At 41.7% G+C, this 17,275-nt stretch overlaps 2 protein-coding genes across 10 annotated transcripts in view; one reads left to right on the forward strand and one right to left on the reverse strand.

Moving 5' to 3' along the window:
- RPS6KB1 (ribosomal protein S6 kinase B1) overlaps nucleotides 1-6,774 on the reverse strand; it is a 67,511-nt gene extending 60,737 nt beyond the window's left edge. For 4 of the 5 annotated variants that reach the window (XM_006154603.3, XM_027774229.1, XM_006154601.3 and 1 more), the window contains exon 1: nucleotides 6,566-6,774. In XM_006154603.3, coding sequence (XP_006154665.1) covers nucleotides 6,566-6,706 — 141 coding nt within the window. In that variant the 5' untranslated portion in view covers nucleotides 6,707-6,774. Of the gene's footprint in view, nucleotides 1-5,972; nucleotides 6,091-6,565 lie in introns of those variants that run through there. The other variant, XM_027774230.1, reaches the window with a different exon arrangement.
- Nucleotides 6,775-6,863: 89 nt separating this feature from the next.
- The window catches only part of TUBD1 (tubulin delta 1), a 31,530-nt gene continuing 21,118 nt past the window's right edge, over nucleotides 6,864-17,275 (forward strand). Inside the window, exons 1-5 of one of the 5 annotated variants that reach the window (XM_006154607.3) lie at nucleotides 6,864-7,024; nucleotides 8,871-9,086; nucleotides 12,510-12,657; nucleotides 13,871-14,087; nucleotides 15,723-15,954. In XM_006154607.3, coding sequence (XP_006154669.1) covers nucleotides 8,915-9,086; nucleotides 12,510-12,657; nucleotides 13,871-14,087; nucleotides 15,723-15,954 — 769 coding nt within the window. In that variant the 5' untranslated portion in view covers nucleotides 6,864-7,024; nucleotides 8,871-8,914. Of the gene's footprint in view, nucleotides 7,025-7,129; nucleotides 7,424-8,870; nucleotides 9,087-12,509; nucleotides 12,658-13,870; nucleotides 14,088-15,722; nucleotides 15,955-17,275 lie in introns of those variants that run through there. The other 4 variants (XM_006154608.3, XM_027774231.1, XM_006154609.3 and 1 more) reach the window with 4 other exon arrangements.

A 17,275-nucleotide genomic window follows, 5' to 3' on the forward strand; every position in this document is an offset into this window, starting at 1 on the left:
AATAAATAACAATAATAAAAACAATTATTTAAAAAATTAAAATTAAAAAAATTAAAATAGTTGCTGTGAGGCTTGATTAGAGAGTAGTGGTAAATCATGCTCTGCAAGATTGACTCATATGGGAAGGTTCTGAGTGTCAGTCCAGAGACCTCCCAAAGAACACCAAGCACATGCATGGTTATGATCCAGAGCTGGCTAAGACTGAGGTTGATAGATCAAGGCATCAAGACCCTGCTGGAGATGCTGTCTCTCTTTCTCACACATGCACACAAACACATACTTTGAAGAAATAACTTTTTAAAAAATGAAAGTCGGGTCAGTCAGGTGGCATAGTGGTTAAGGTGGCTGTATCCCCCCATGGTCAAAGGTTTCAGTCTTGGACCAGTGGCTTGAAAAACATACTGGGTGCATGTATGTGCGTGCCCAAAGGAGAAGAGAATGGAGAAGGATTTCCAATTTGGTCAACCTTCCTAGGGGTTGCTTTCTCACTTTCTCTGTGTCTCTTTTGAGTGCATGTGCCCAATAGCAAATAAATAAATAAATAAAAATAAGCTGCTGCTTTATGGTATGCATTATAAGGCAAGCACTGACAATGAAATTTTTCCTATAATATTTCATAATCTTGAATATTTAAGTACATACTATCTATATTAACACTGTTTTTCTTTCTTTCTTATAGGTTTTTTGGTCATAGGGCATGTGCTCTCCGCAGAGAGATACAGAGAGAGGGAAAGTGAGATATTAGTCCCCAGAGGGGGCTAAAATTCCTTCTTATCTATTATCCTCTTAGGATTTGGGGCATACGTGCACACACATCCAGAGTGAATTTCAGGCCATGGGGTCTTGGACTCAAACTGTGCCAGCCATGTAGGAGTCCAGCATCTTAACTATCGCGGCACCTGTTAGCACATTAACACTTTTTTAAAAGAGTACGTGCACTCACCAGAGACAGATGGAAAGAGAGCAAGAGGGAAAATGAGAAAACACCTACTCTACTGGCTCTGTTCTTCAAAAAATTTAAGCTTTTTGCTTGACAGAAAGTCCTGGCTCAGGCAGTGGCATGGTGATTAAGGTGCTAGATTCCACAGGGCTGATTATGCAGTTGGAGTCCTAGACCCGGATGCTTGAAAAACACATGGAACACATGTGCAAGTGTGCGTGCATGACCAACAAACCAAGAGGAGAATGGAGAAGAGACTGCATTGTGGCCATCTCCCCTGGGGGGGGGAGGGAGTTCTCACTTCCTCTCACCTTCTTTCTGTCCCTCTATGGCAAGTACACAAGTCCTCTAGCAAAAATTTTTTAAAGAATTATTTAATTTAGAGCCAGGAGGTGGTGTGGTGATTAAATGTGCTGAACTCCCACATAGCTGACCACAGTTCAAGTCCCAGACCTAGGGGTTTGCTTTCTCATTTTCTCTTTCTTACTCTGTCCCTCTCTGGTCAAGTTAAAATAAATAAATACAATAAAATAGATAAATAAATAAAGCTAAATTAACAAACAGTTTTAAAAATTTTATTTAATTTTATTATTTTAATTTTATTTATTATCATCATTATTTTTCATTTGACCAGAGAGAGAGAGAAGGGAAAATGAAAAAGCAAGCCACCAGGTCCAGGACTTGAACTGCAAGCAGCCATGTAGGAGTCCAAAGCCTTAACTATCATACCACCTGCTGGCCCCATTCTATAGCAAATTTTTAAAATAGAAAAAAAGAAGAAAATCTGAATCCCAACCTTAAACTTGTACAATAAAACAGTAATGTAAAAAGTAAAGATTTAAAAATTTACATTATAATTTTCTTTTTTCTTTTTTTTTTTTTTTATGGGCTTTTTTGATTTTGGGGTGCTTTTGTTGCTCACCAGAGACAGACAGAAAGCAAGAAATCACCCCCCCAGGGGGAATGGCCACACTCCAACCCCTTCTCATCCATTCTCCTCTGGGGATTTTGGGCACTTATCCACATGCACCAGTGTGGGTTTTAAGCTGCCGGGTCAGGTCAGAGACTTTAATCGCGGTAACTAAGTGGGAGTACGACGACATAACCATTATGCCATCAACTACTCTTTAAAAAAAATGTATTTAATTTTATTTACCACTATTATTCTAACTTTTAAATTTGCTACAGGGCAGATATACTCACTAGGGAGAGAAACAGAGAGAGAGAGAGACCCACCAGGTCCGGGACTCAAACCAAGTCAGCTTTGTGGGAATCCAGTGCCTTAACCACCCTGCCACCTGCTGGCCCATATTACTGTCTTAATACAGAAAGTAGAGAAGATTCCAACATTTTCACGATCTAATAAAATTCTCTGTACAAAAGCATTTCCTCATTTTCAACTACCTACCCCAAATGATACAATTTCCAGTGAATCAAACAGAATACCCATGACCCAAAGAAACTCTTTTATAGATTCTCATATATTTCTCTGCAGAATTCAATAAGGGTCTTTTTTTTCGGTTAGGTGGAAGACAATCAACCATAAATGTGTCAGTTCAATTTTCTCATCTTTAACTCTTTTAAGAATTAACTAAGCTATGTGAACAAATACATTTACCAACACAGATTTACGCAGTACAATAAACCAAAAATGATACATACCTCTAAAAAGGGTTAATGATTTTTAAAACATAATTAAAATCATGATACTGGGACCAGCAGGTGGCATGGTGGTTAAGGCGCTAGACATAACCACATAGCCAACCACAGTTTGAGTCCCGGATCTGGTGGCTTGTTTTCCCACTTTCTTTCTCTCTCTCTCTTTCTCTCTCTCTCTCTCTCTATATGGCCAATTTAAAATAAATGAATACATAAATAAAATTAAATAAATAATTCTTTAAAAAAAGAAAACAAACCATGATACTACAATCTTAAATATATAGCATCTCTTATTTAACTGCATGTATTATTAAGTCTATAGGCAGAGGTGAAGGTAAATGTGAATGTTTTGTTCCTTGGCAATAAATAACACTGACAAGCTTTATTTATGTGAACTAGCTAACTGCTTAATAGGCCAAGATATTTTGAGAGTACTTTATATACTTTACTTCATGTAACTCTAGTTTTCAGAGAAGAAAAAAGTAGCAGAGATTAAGCAATTTACTCTAGGTCACACAGTCAGTGAGTATGGCCAAAGGGATTTGAATTTACTTTTGACACACCACAGCTGCATTAGCAACAAGACTAGTAAATGCAATGAAGAATCTCTGTAAAGAAGGTTGCTGAACTGAGTCAGAAGATACCACCACCCTGTAATCTTGAGCTACCCTTACTGGCCTGTGCCTCAGTTTCCCCCTTACTATAAAATAAAGAAGTAAGGCTACTCTGATATGCACCCATGTTTAAGAAATCTAATGGGGCTGGTAGATGGTGTTGTGGTTAAAGGCACTGGATTCCCGTATGGCCGACTGCAGTTCGAGGCCCAGCTTCCTTTCTCCCTTTCCCTTTCTCTCTGTTTCTGTCTCCGTCTGGTCCAATTTTAAAAAAGTAATAAGAAGTGGAATTAAATAAATAAATATTTTTTTAAATGGAAATTTGTCTAATGAATTAAAGGTAATAAATTCACAAACAGATAATATTAGAAGAGTCTATAAATCTAAAGTTCTCAAAATTTTCAGAACTGCTTTTAATTTCTAAGTAAACTGAATGTCACCGAATTTCCTTAGGTTGCCTACCTAATCTCACCCAATCCCACTCGACTCTTCACCTTGAGAAACCTATGAGAAGCATGCTGGGGGGAGGGGGGCAGCAGGTGGCATGGTGATTAAGGGTGCTGGACTTCCACATGGCCGGCCATGGTTCAAGTCCCAGACCAGGCAGTTTGCTTTCTCACTTTCTCTCTCTCCCTCTCTGGTCAAATTAAGATAAGTAAATAAATAAAGTTAAATAAAATAATTCTTTAAAAAAAAAAAAGATGGGACCAGCAGGTGCTGTGGTGGTTAAGGACTGGACACTTCCATATGGCCAACCATGGTTCAAGTCCCAGACCTGGTGGCTTGCTTTCTCACTTTCTCTCTCTCTCTCTGGTCAAATTAAGATAAATGAATGAATACATAAAAATAAATATTTAAAATAAAATTCAGCTCAGAAGAAATTCAACTCCCAGAAGATTGCTAAAATATATTTTAGTGACCACTCTTCCTCAAAATTTTCTTCAATTACCTCTGCTCTATCCTCAAATCTCCTCTCCCAAAGGTTGTGGCCACATTTTTGTCTTTCCTATTTTCAACAATTTCTCTGGCTTCCTCCTAAGACCCTCTCAAAATTTCACTTTCTTGTATTCTTGTACCCAGCGAAACAAAAGCTGAGGAGTAGGGAAAAACTGGAACACCTGTTTCTGAAACACAACAAGAAAGTAAAAAGAAAAACAAGGTCCCAGTTCATAACAGTGATCTTAATACAGTATTGCATTTTCAAAGGAGGATAAACCCATAGTCTGAAAATTTATCAGTTCAACTAAGATATAAAACACCCTTCCTATCCAGTTTTCTCCTCTATCTGGCTCCAAAGCCTCTGCCATATGGAATCCATGTTATAAGCAAGAGTATGTCTGTAATGAAAGTAATCTTGTATTTGTTTCAAAGTGTATATAGTGTAACCTTACAGTCAATTAAGAGGGATCTGGAATGCCATAGGAAAACACACACCTCCAGGCCAGCAAGTGGCGTAGTGGTTAAGGCGCTATCCTCCCATATGGCCGACTATGGTTCAAGTCTAGGACCTGGTTCAAGTCCCAAACCTAGTGACTTGAAAATCACGTGGGGCATGTGTGTGCACATGTATGTTTGTGTGCTCAAAATCCCAAGAGAAGAATGGAGAAGAAGGAATTAGGGCATGGCCATCCACCCTGGAGGGGTAATTTCTCTCTTTCCTTCTCACTGTCTCTCTCTGGCAAGCACACACAAAGCGCCCTATGGCAAAAATCTTAAAAAGAATAAACACACCTCAATATCCATCTTCTAAACTGTGTGATTTTGATTCAGTCTCATTTGATAATGAAAAGTGCAGTATTATTTTAGCACATTTCATTTTTTTGTTTTTTTAGAGAGATTTTTATTTTTTGAGAGATTTTTTTGCTGTAGAGGGCTTGTGCTAGCCCAGAGAGACAGAAAGTGAGAAATCACTCCTCAAGGAGTATGGCCACGCTGCAATCCTTTCCCCTCCATTCTCCTCTCAGGATTTTGGGCACACGCACAGACGTGCATGTGCCCACACGCCCCGTGTGAGTTTGAAGTCGCTGGGTTGGGACTCACCCGTGGTCCACCACCACTGGGAGTCTAACGCCTCAACCACCATACCACCTGCTGGCCCCAGCCCACTTAGTTTCTTATGTGTTCAGAGTTCTTTATAAAGAGCATCTCAATTTTTTGTCAACAACATTACATATTCATTTGCCAGAGGAGCAAAACTGAGGGTGAAGGAAGGGAAGGGAAGCCCTATGGGGTTAGAGCAAACATGTGACATCAGTCATTAAACCATGTTCTCATCTAGACAATGCAATTTACAATCTATATTATCATGAGGTTATCAGTGATGATCATTTGTCCAAAAACAGTGATTTATGGACAACACCATTCTAGAGCTACAGTTGCAATTTGTGATATTTCAATAAATTAATCTTGAAAAAGAAATTATTATATTCCACAATGTGTAATAAACCAATAAGACAGCAAAGGTAAAACCAAGCTGTACATTAGGAAAAACATTTCTAAATTTAGCACCCTAAATTACAGCAAGAAAAGCCCTCACACCACCATTCACAAGTCTTCGTTCAAGCAATTTATTTTTGGCAAGCCAAATCACAGCTGTCAACAGTGGTTTTTTCCCACCCCAAAATTACATAAATTATTCTTTAAAAATATTGACATCTTCAACTTGGTGAAAGTTACAAAGGCCGTGTGTCGTTATAAATGCTTTAAAAAAAAAATCACACGGAAGGGGGTTAAAAAAAAAAAAAAGCAAACAAACAAACCCTGGAAGATGCAGCAGAGCCCCCTTGCTCCCGAAATAAAACTCCTGGTGGTTGTAACAGCAGCGGCAGTGCTACTCCCGACAGAAGTTTTCAGCTGTCACTTCTAACAGCTGAGCGCTTCCTAGGAGAGAAGCGACAGGCCAAAAAGAGAGGTGGTTGTGGGAGGTCCTAAGACTGAATACTTGAAATCTTACACTTGAAGGGAAACCCTTCCGCTCTTCACCTGCACCTACGGAACACCTAGCAAGCGCAGCCCTCCTCTCCCCAACACGCGCTCACACCACCCGTGTCCCGCCAACAGCTCGAGGAATCGACCACGCGCCCGTTCTCCTTCCCTCTTCAGGCTGCCTGGGGCTGAGCTGATCTGGGGCTAAGGGCGCGACCTGCACCTGTGAGCCCCGCAGAGGCCTCACACCTAGGGCCAGGTCCGCCTCGTCTGCTCCCCCGCCTCGGGCCGCGCGGCGCCTCAGCTCTTCCAAGAGACTACCCGCGCCCCCCTGGGTCTCAGCGCTCTAGGACACACCGGGCTTCCTGGGGCCGCGCCGCCGCCCTGGCCCTGTCACCTCGGGCCCCCCCGGGACCCCGGGCCTCACCCCCTCCTCCAGCTCATCCTCAGAGCCCGCGTCCTCTGGCTGATCCAAGTCTATGTCAAACACTCCTGCCATGTCCTCAGCTTCCCTGTCTTGGAAGTCCGGCGCTGAGTAAAGGCCGTCCCGCCTCCGTCGTCGCCTCATGGGCCCGGACCCGCCGCAGGCACCGCCGCCGACGCCGCCATCACCGGCTGCTTGGACTCAGTGCGTCTGCGCCTAGGCCCTGGACTGGTTTCTCAGGTTCGGGGCTGGAGCATGCGTACAGTGTAACATGAAGCCAAACCGTGGGTAGTGGACATGCGCAGAACTATGGCCTGGCTCCAGGTACTGGCAGAAACATGCGCAAAACACTAGCCGAAGCCGCTCGAGGAGGCTGGAGCATGCGTATCGTCAGCTAAAGCGTTTGGTGGACAGTGAGCATGCGTACCATATCTGAAGTTGATAAATTGAAATTGAACATGCGTAAGTAACTATCTGAATAGAGGGGGAAAAAACACACTCACACAACAAAACGCGCCGTCTGTGGAGCATGCGCATTCGTTCTCCGTAGCTTTTTAGTGTTGAAAGTGAGCATGCGCATAGTGAGAGGGTTGGTCCTCTGAAGTTTGAACAGGAAAGACGCGGCTAATACGAAGGCTGTCAGTAAGTGGGTTAGTGGGGAGCCTCTGGGTCCAGTAAGGAAAGAGAGTCTTGGCTTTGATATTTAAGATAGTAGTTCGATGGTCTCCCACAATATGTCAAAGACTCAGTTTCTTTGTCTGTAGAATGAGGATAATAATAGCTACCGTGAAGGTTTGAAATTACAAGAACGGAATCTAGTTCACCACCCACTGCCCATATCCAGTGCTACACAGATCTGAGGTGAGGTCATTATCAAAATTTGTTTCTTTTCGTTGTTAAAAATAATGACGACGACTTGGGGCCAGCAGATGGCATGGAGGTTAGAGCAGCTGGATCCTATATGGCCCCCACTTTTTAAAAAATATGTATTCATTTAATTCCATTTGTTATTATTATTTAATTTGATCAGAGAGAGACAGGAGGAGAGAAAAAGGGAAAGTGAAAAAGAAAGCCACCAGGTCTGGGACTCAAACCGTGGTCTGCCATGTGGGAATCCAGCACTCTTAACCTCCACGCCACCTTCCAGCCCCCTTCTCTCTCTCTCTGTCTCTGTCTCTCTCTCTGTGTCTCTGTCTCCCAGGAGCACATGCACCCTATAGCAAAAATTATAATAATAATGAAGACCTGCTCTAATATTTTATATGGTCCTTTTTCTCCAAATTCCATCTTTCTCACTATCCTCGCTGTCTTAACTATTGCTATTATGACAGAAAGGTGGTTAGTAGATGGGACCAGCAGTTAGCGTAATGGCTATGTCGCTGGACTCCCACGTAGTCGGCCGCGGTTCGAGTCTTGGACCCAGTGGCTTAAAACTCCCCCCGGGTGCATGTGCGTGCGTGCCGAAGATCCCGAGAGGAGAATGGAGGAGGGATTGTGGTGTGGCCATCCCCCCTGGGGGGTGATTTCCTGCTTCCTGTCTCTCTGTTTCTCTCAGTCTGGCGAGCGCACATACCCTGTAGCAAAAACCTCTCCAAAAAAATAAATAAATAAATAAGAAAGGTGGTTAGTAGAGAGAGAAAATTAATATTAATCAAAAGTAAGATTGTTGAGCTAACATTTGTGTTCTGGGTTAAATGGTGTCACATGTGGGGACCAGCAGTTAGCGTAATGGCTATGTCGCTGGACCCCCCCACGCAGTCGACCGCAGTTCGCGTCCCGGACCTGGTGACTTAAAACTCACGCCGGGTGCATGTGCGTGCATGCCCAAGATCCCGAGAGGAGAATGGAGAAGGGATTGTGGCGTGGCCATCCACCCTGGGGGGTGATTTCTCACTTTCTGTCTCTCTGGCTCTTTCTGTCTGGCTGGCTACCGCATGTGCCCTATGGCGAAAATCTCTCCAAAAAAGATGGTGTCACGTGTGTACTAGTTATTTCTTCCGCTACTACTTTTGTTTTGTTTTACAATAAATCCAAGTTTAGGAAAATAGTACAGATCAGGCTTTGTCAACTATTGAGCTGTGTATGACTGGATTTGGGTGTAGTAAATCACCAGTCTCCAAATCATGTAGAGTAGAACTTCTCTGAGTGACTGACTCCTTAGATAATGTACCTATTTCATCTAAAATGGTATCTACATATATGGCATTTTGAAATTATTTTTATTGATGTATAATTATTATTTATGGGATTTTATTTGTTCTTATTAATAATGTAGTGGTTCTCAAAACTTTTTTTATTCCTATTGCAGGTTGTTCACATTTTTGAGAGAATAGGCCTAGTTTGTGGCTCAACATGTCAGTTATAACGGTGCAACTTGGTCAGTGTGGCAATCAGATAGGTTTTGAAGTGTTTGATGCTTTATTTAGAGACTCACACTGTTCCCAGGGACTCTGCTCTAAGAGAGAGAATGAAGCCTATCAAGCGTCTTGTAAAGAAAGATTCTTCAGTGAGGAGGAAAATGGAGGTATGTGTGAAGCACAGTCCCTTCCTTTCCTCTTACATAACGAGCCTCTTCAAGGGCAGGCCCTCCAGATGATATTTGAACCCCATCTCCTCCAACTACTGGGGAGTGACTGCTCTTGGCTGTTTCTGTGTTAAAAACCTTTGCCTCTCCAGTGGCATCATCCTCTCAACACATGAGCATGCTTCAATCTTACCAATCTGAATCTTAACAGGTAACAGAAGCTGGTACAGCAGTAGCACATGATGCTGTGTGAGACAGTCCTATGTAGAAAGGTTCCTGGTTCAATTCTAAGACTTCTCTGAGTATGGTAGACACATGCTTGTCCATGATCTGGAGCTAGCTGGTGGATTGCAACATCAAGACGATCAGGGGCTCTGTCTGTCTCTTTCTCATTCATGGAAGAGATAGGTGAATAAACTTCGGATTGAATAAATAGAGCTGGCTCTGTGGCCTGATGGTTAAGGCAGCCAGATTCTATGTGGCCAAGCACACAGTTTGAGTCCCAGACCTAACAGCTTGAGAAACATGCCAGCATGTGTAAGTGTGGGCCCAAAGTCAGGAAGGGAGAGAGAAATGGGGGAGAAGGGATTGGAGAGTGACCATTTCTCATGGGGAGTGCTTTCTTCTCTCCCTCTCCCTTTATCTCTCTGTCGCTTCCTGGCAAACACATACACTCTATCAATCAATTAATCAATAAAACCAACCAAACAAAACTTATCTCTTGATTATAGCCTTCTTCGTCCTTCCTTTTTGCCTTCTCATCCAAGATTCTCAAGAGAGCTCTGCTTAGCCACCTATAATCTTGCTTCTGCCCCACACCACCACTGAAGCTACACTGGGAAAAGTTTCCAGTGACCTCCTAATTATCGGATCCAACTGCTACCTTTTCTGAATTCACTTAACTTCACTACTAGATTTGATAATATTAACTATAAAATCCCCTCCTTGAAACTCCTGCTCTCTGAATTCTTCTTCTCCAGCAACTACATCTCAAGCTGTCCTTTGTCCTCACTATATAGTTCTCCGTGACAATTTTAGTCACACATAGTTTACTATATTTTTAACACTGGCGACTCTCAAATCTCCTGTGCAGCCTTTCTTCTAAACTGCAGATTCATAAGTGAACATCTCGCTGCTAGCATACTGTCAACATTGAGATCTGTATATTTTACCTCTAGAATAATTCTTAAAACTGTTCTTTCTTGGGCCTGGCAGGTGGCGTGGTGGTTAAGGATGCTGGACTCCCACATGGCTGACCGTGGTTCAAGTCCTGGACCTGGCAGCTTGCTTTCTCACTTTTCCTTTCTCTCTCTGTCTTGCTTTCACTCTGTCCCTTTCTGATCAAATTAAAATGAATAAATAAAGTTAAAAAGAAAACATTCTTTAAAAAAAAACAACTGTTCTTTCTTTTTGATCTTCACTGTTACTGTCTTTTTTTTTTTCAGAGAGGTTTTTGCTATAGGGTGTGTGCGCTCGCCAGACAGACAGAGAGAGACATAGAGACAGAAAGCGAGAAATCACCCCCCGGGGGGATGGTCATGCCGCAATCCCTTCTCCTCCATTCTCCTCTCGGGATCTTGGGCACGCATGCACACGCGCCCAGCATGAGTTTTAAGCCACCGGGTCCGGGATGCGAACCGTGATTGACTACATGGGAGTCCAGCGACATAGCCATTACGCTAACTGCTGGTCCCACTGTTACTGTCTTAATTCTGATCTTACCCTTTCTCACCTGTACTGTTTTTATTTTTAATTTTTTTGAGAGGTTTTTGCCATAGGGCACGTGCGCTCACCAGACAGACAGAGACAGAAAGAGAGACAGAAAGTGAGAAATCACCCCCCAGGGGGCATGGCCACACCGCAGTCCCTTCTCCTCCATTCTCCTCTCGGGATCTTGGGCACGCACATGTGCCTGGCGTGAGTTTTAAGCCACCGGGTCCGGGACGGAAACTGCGGTTGACTACGTGGGAGGCCAGCAACATAACCATTACGCTAACTGCTGGTCCCTCACCTGTACTGTTTTAAAACCCTCCTTCTGAGTTTCCCTGCCTAGAAGAAAGACATCTGGGGTCAGGAGGTAGTGCAGTGGTGACACAGCTGCACCCATATGGGAATGGTCTTGGATTTGCATCCCAGCACCTCCCTGAGCATACTCAGTGCATGTATGTACAAGCCTATGATTGTGCTTCAGGCCAGCTGAGACTGGAGATAGATCATGGTGTGAAGACGCTATGGGACTACCTGTCTCCTCTCTCTCTTTCTTGTGGAAGAAGAAATAAATAAAGAGAGAGAGAGATCTAACTATTTTTCTTCTGCTTGAAAATTTTTAGTAGTTGGGCTAGTCAGTGGCTTTGTGGTTAAGGCAGTTGGACCCCACATGGCTGAGTGTATGATTCAAGCCCCAGATCCAGCAACTTGAAAAACACATAGGGCGCTTGTGTAACCCCCAAGGGGGTCAGTTGCTTTTTCACTCCTCTGCCCCATTTTTCCACTTTCTCTACCCCCACAGTGAGTGCACACACCCTACAGCAAACTAAAAAAAAACAAAATTTTCAGTGGTTTATCGTTGCCTAAAAGAAAAAAATTCGAATTTTTTTTTAACATTGTCTACAAGAGTTTTCAAGAACTGGGAACCAGCAGTTAGCGTAATGGCTATGTCGCTGGACTCCCACGTAGTCAACCCCGGTTTGCGTCCCAGACCCGGTGGCTTAAACTCATGCCCAGCGTGTGTGCGTGTGTGTCCAAGATCCCGAGAGGAGAATGGAGGAGAAAGGATTGCGGTGTGAACATCCCCCCTGGGCGGTGCTTTCTTGCTTTCTGTCTCTCTGTCTCTGTCTGTCTGGCGAGCGCACGCGCCCTATAGCGAAAAAACCTCTCAAAAAAAAAAAAAAAAGAGTTTTCAAGAACTGAGTCCTGTCTGCTTTCCTTCACTTCTTTTCCCTCCTCCATCTTCACCCTGTGCTCTCACAATCCTGACCTGCATGCTGTGCCCATGGAATTTTATACCTCAGAATATGCTGCTGCCTTAGTTTGGATATCATGTTGTACTGTGATTGTCCATGTATCTTATCTTTCCTGAATCTTACTCAAGAGTGAGTATCCTCTTAGTGCTGGTTTGATGTCGTCTTCATCTGTGTATTTCCCGCACCATTCATGGCATATTATAAGCACTCAAGATGTCTGTAGTGACTGTTATAGCTACATCGACTCCTCACACTTAGCAAAATGCTGGGCTTTACGAACATCTGTATCTATCTACTGCCATCCCCATGGGTTTCTATGCAATGTGATAGATCTTTCCACTCTTAATCCCTGAATTCTTTATTTTTTTGAACCTAGAAGTTTATGTTCCGAGCTACCCAAATAAGCTATATGTAATAGTTTTCTCTTTTGGCTTTTTTTTTTTTTTTTCTCCCTATCTAGTTCCAATTGCCCGTGCTGTGCTTGTTGACATGGAACCTAAAGTTATCAATCAAACACTATCAAAGGCTGCCCAGTCTGGCCAATGGAAATATAGCCAGCATGCAAACTTTTGTCAGAAACAAGGTTCTGGAAACAACTGGGCATACGGGTAAGAGTGATTCCTCATGATACATGATGCAATTGCAGCTACATAGTTAATAGTGTAGTTGGAACTGCACAGTTGATGTACGGAGCATAGAGTCTTGAAACTGCTGTTTTACAAGCTAGAATTTGATGATACTCAAACTCTGTGTCTATGCATCAGGTACAGGAAATGGTGAAATAATCTGTTAGAGCAGGGTTTTCTACCTTCTTCACTGTCCTGCTGCAAGCTAACTTACTATCAGTATAATATCCTTTTCTAGCAGGAATTCCAGTTATACAGAATACTACAAGGCAGCAGGTCTTTGCTACACATTATAATTTCCTGAGGTTCTTTGGAAATTCTCAATACCTAGGGTTCCTTCCAGAGATTCTGATTTATTTTGGGATGAAGGCTGGATCTTGGGATTTTATTTTATTTTATTTTTATTTTTTGGCACAACAGCAAAGTTTGATAACTGCTTTGAGACTATTTTATGAGGGGCCAGTAGGTGGTTTGGTGGTTAAGGGTGCTGGACTACCACATGGCCAACTGCAGTTCGAGTCCTGGACCTGGTGGCTTGCTTTCTCACTTTCCTTCTCTCTCTCTAATCAAATTAAAGTAAGTAGATAAAGTTAAATCAAATTATTTTTAAAAGACTATTTTATGAATATTGACTATTATGTTGTACTATAAACTTATAGAATTATCTGGTATCTGAAAGCTTAGCTAAAAGATGACCAATAAAAGAGAACTTTCTACAGTCTATAAATTCATTCACTGAGTAGTTGTATTCATCTGTTAAATATATTTGACTTTTATATTTAAATTTTGTCAGATGAGGGTTCAGCAGGTGATAATGGTGGTTAAAGTGCAGGATTCCATCATGGCCAAACACAGTTCGAGTCCTGAACCTAGCAACTTGAAAATCACATCAGACACATGTGCATGCATGCCCAAAATCCCAGGAGGAGAATGAAGGAGAAGGGACTGTGGTGTGGCCATTCCCCTTAGGTAGAGATTTTTAACTTTTTCTCTCTGTGTCTCTGGTGAGCACACATGTCCTATAGCAGATAAATAAATAAATAAATAAGTCAGTCAGTGTACCTGTACCTTTCATAAGAGTTAGTTTATTTCCATACTTTGAAAAGACCTCTCTATCCTATGTGTTTTTCTCTGCATTGCAGGTGTCTGGTTAAATCAAAAGGTGTTTATATTTGTTTCTTTTACCATTGCATAGTTACTCTGTTCATGGACCCAGGCATAAAGAATCAATAATGAACTTAATCCAGAAGGAAGTGGAGAAGTGTGACTCTTTGAGTGGATTTTTCATCATAATGAGTATGGCTGGGGGCACAGGATCGGGGCTAGGAGCCTTCATTACACAGAATTTACAAGATCAGTACTCAAACTCTTTGAAAATGAATCAGATTATATGGCCTTATGGAACTGGTGAGGTATGCACATATTAATTGAAAGCCTTGTTTTTGTATTCTTTGCTATCAATGTAGGTTAAAATTCCATCTTTTTCTTGAAAATGTTCAATTATAGCTTCAGGAGTAAGAATACAATATGGTGCTTTCATGAACAAGTCATTTGACTTTGCTTAAACTTCCAAACAAGTGAAGTATTCTTATTTTTCAAAATCCCCAAAGATGGTGACTGTGCTTCTCTTTTCAGGAATTTATACTGGGTTCATCACTCTGACTACAGTGTATAAAGAAGGGACCTTGACCTAATGTTGGGGTTCCTGGTGCCATTGTCAACTTTCAGATAATTTTAATTTATTTCCAGTGGGTGAAAATTTCTATATAGTCTAGTTTCCTGTTGATCAACTTAGTAGGAAAACAGAACAGAAGTGAGACAAATTACTAGAGGAACCAGTATAGGAAGAATGCTAGTCGTAGCCAGTGTTTGTTTGCCCATTCTATGTATGAGGCACTGTTCTGTTTTCTTTCTCCCATTATATCCTTAATCCTTACAACTCTGGGGAACCATATAACTGTTATCCCCATTTTGCAAATGAATAAACTGAGGCATATAGAGATTAAATAATTGACCAAGGTCATACAGCTAGTAAACAGCAGAGCCAAGATTTGAACCCAGGCAGGATGCCTGTAACACCTGTTCTCAGAGACAGCAGGTGGCATAGTGGTTAAGGCACTGGACTCCCACATGGCCACCCACAGTTCTAGTCCTGGACCCAGCAGACAGAAACTCACTATGGGTGCTCATGCGTGCGTGCCCAAAATACTAAAAGGAGAATGGAGGAGAAGGGATTGTGGTGTGGCCATCCCCCTAGGGGGTGATTTCTTACTTTCTGTCTTTCTGGTGAGCACATGCACCTTATAGCAAAGATGTCTCTTGAAAGAAAATTAAATACATAATAAATAAAACCTGCACTCTTAGTCCAGCCAGTGGTAGTTAAAGCAGCTGGATCCCACATGGCTGACTGCATGGTTCAAGTCCCAGACTTAGTGGTTTGAAATACATACCAGGTGCATGTGTGTGTGTGCCCAAAATCCTGAGGATACTGGAGGAGAACAAATTGCAATGTCACCTCGGGGAGTGCTTTCTCATTTTCTCTGTCTCTCTGGTGAGCTTTTGCACCCCATGGCAAATTTTTAAATAACTAAATAAAACTTATACTCTTAACCACTATTTTTTTCCTTTTTTATCTCTGACACTTTTTTTTATTATCATCATAATCTTTATATTACATTGGATTACATGGAACTTTACAGTGTATTACATTGCTTTTTCAAAAGGGAATGCCATGCATGTCAGTCAATACAGAGACATTAATTTCCCCGGTTCATCATTCAATATCTTTTCTATGTTTTTCCCAATCATTATTATTATTATTCTAATTATTTTTTAAAACAGTCAATCACTATTTCTCATTTTGCTTGTAAAAAGACTTTACCCATCATGAAATACTTCTCAGACCAGTCCAGTTGAGAATACTATACATGTCATCATCAACAGGTAATAAGCCATATCTGTTTCTCACTAACGTCCTGCCTCTCTATTGTTCTCTTGCTATCTTTCTCTATCCTCTTCACCCCTCCATCTCTGACACTTTTTTTCAGGTTATTGTTCAGAACTACAACTCCATTTTGACGCTTTCTCACTTGTACCGATCTTCCGACGCCCTCCTCATTCATGAAAATGATGCTCTCCATGAGATCTGTGCAAAACTAAAGAATATCAAGCAGATCTCCTTCAGTGATATAAATCAAGTCCTCGCACATCAGCTGGGAAGTGTATTCCAACCTACTTACTCTGTTGGAGGCTCACATCACTACAGAAGAAACCCACTAGGTATTTGTCCCCTTGAATGTTATTTGTGTCAGCCTAAAATATGAACGTGGGCGTTAGTATGATGTTTTGACATTGTGAATTCAGAAGAGTCCCAGTCTGCTATGTGGTGTGGCGTGACTCTGTACAGTCAAACTTTGACAGAATGTGAGGAGTGGAGCTGACCCAAGACTCTTGCAGAAAGAGGTAAGACTGTTAGATGAGAGGGCAGGAGGTCTATGAGTTAGGATCTCCATGACATCCAAGAATGGCTAAGATGAGAGAAGTTGAACAAGAAAGCTAGAGCAGAGAACATGTTGCAGTCATTAATAATACGTGTATTAGTGCTCAGGAATTGTTTGCTGACTATTTTATGTGCACTCGTACTATGCAATAGAACTCTATTCTACAGAGAAGGATGTCATGTTAGAGGGAACTCCACAAGCATAAGGTCATTTAGGCAGCGTTATTTAGATACTTGTGTCAAAATTTGTTGTTTTCATTAGGAAGTAGGATATGAATTTGTATTCAATATTATCATAAAATCTGTATTTTATGTTATCTTGATGTCTTTCTCCCCCCTCATACTATTTTCCATAAATATGTAAGACAGATGTGAATATAAATTGGATTTCTCCTTAATTCTGTTTCATTACAAACACAAGTTTCTAAAAATAGGCACATTCTTTTTTTTTGGAATAGAGACTTTTGCTATAGGGTATATAGGCTCCCCAGAGAGACAGAAAGAAATCACACCCTTGGGGGTATGGTCATGACACAATCCCCCTCTCCTCTCCGGATTTTGGACACACGTGCGCACACACGCTCCTAGTGTGAGTTTTAAGCCTCACTTGTGTGTGTGTGTGTGTGTGTGTGTGTGTGTGTCCAAATTCCCTAGAATTGAGTAAAAGGGATTCTAGTGTGGCCTTGGGGGTGATTTCTCGCTTTCTGTCTCTCTCTGTCTCTCCAGCAAGCACACATGTTCTATAAAAAAAATCTTTCTGGGGGAAAAAAAAAGAAATTACTATTCGTTTCTCCCTTCTACCCCCCCTATAGGACTTTATGTTAACAAGTTTCAGTTATCATTTAACTAGATAATAAAAGATCTCAGGCTGTTTCTCAAGGAATGTTTAGTAAACACAGAATGACAAGAAAGGATAGCAGCTCTCAAACTTACTTTGTTTTCCTGGGGCTTAGCTGAGCATTTCATTCACAGTTCTAGTTAATTCATCTTCCCAATTCTTATTTCCTTTTTGGTAAATTTTGTTTTCTCACCCTTGCTAAAATGAGTGTTAAAATGAAGCAAAGTTCTAGTCTGCAATGGAAGTTGTTTTGGAAATTTAAC

Source organism: Tupaia chinensis, unplaced genomic scaffold (genome assembly GCF_000334495.1).
Source record: "Tupaia chinensis unplaced genomic scaffold, TupChi_1.0 Scaffold000416_1, whole genome shotgun sequence".
Classification (NCBI taxonomy): domain Eukaryota; kingdom Metazoa; phylum Chordata; class Mammalia; order Scandentia; family Tupaiidae; genus Tupaia; species Tupaia belangeri.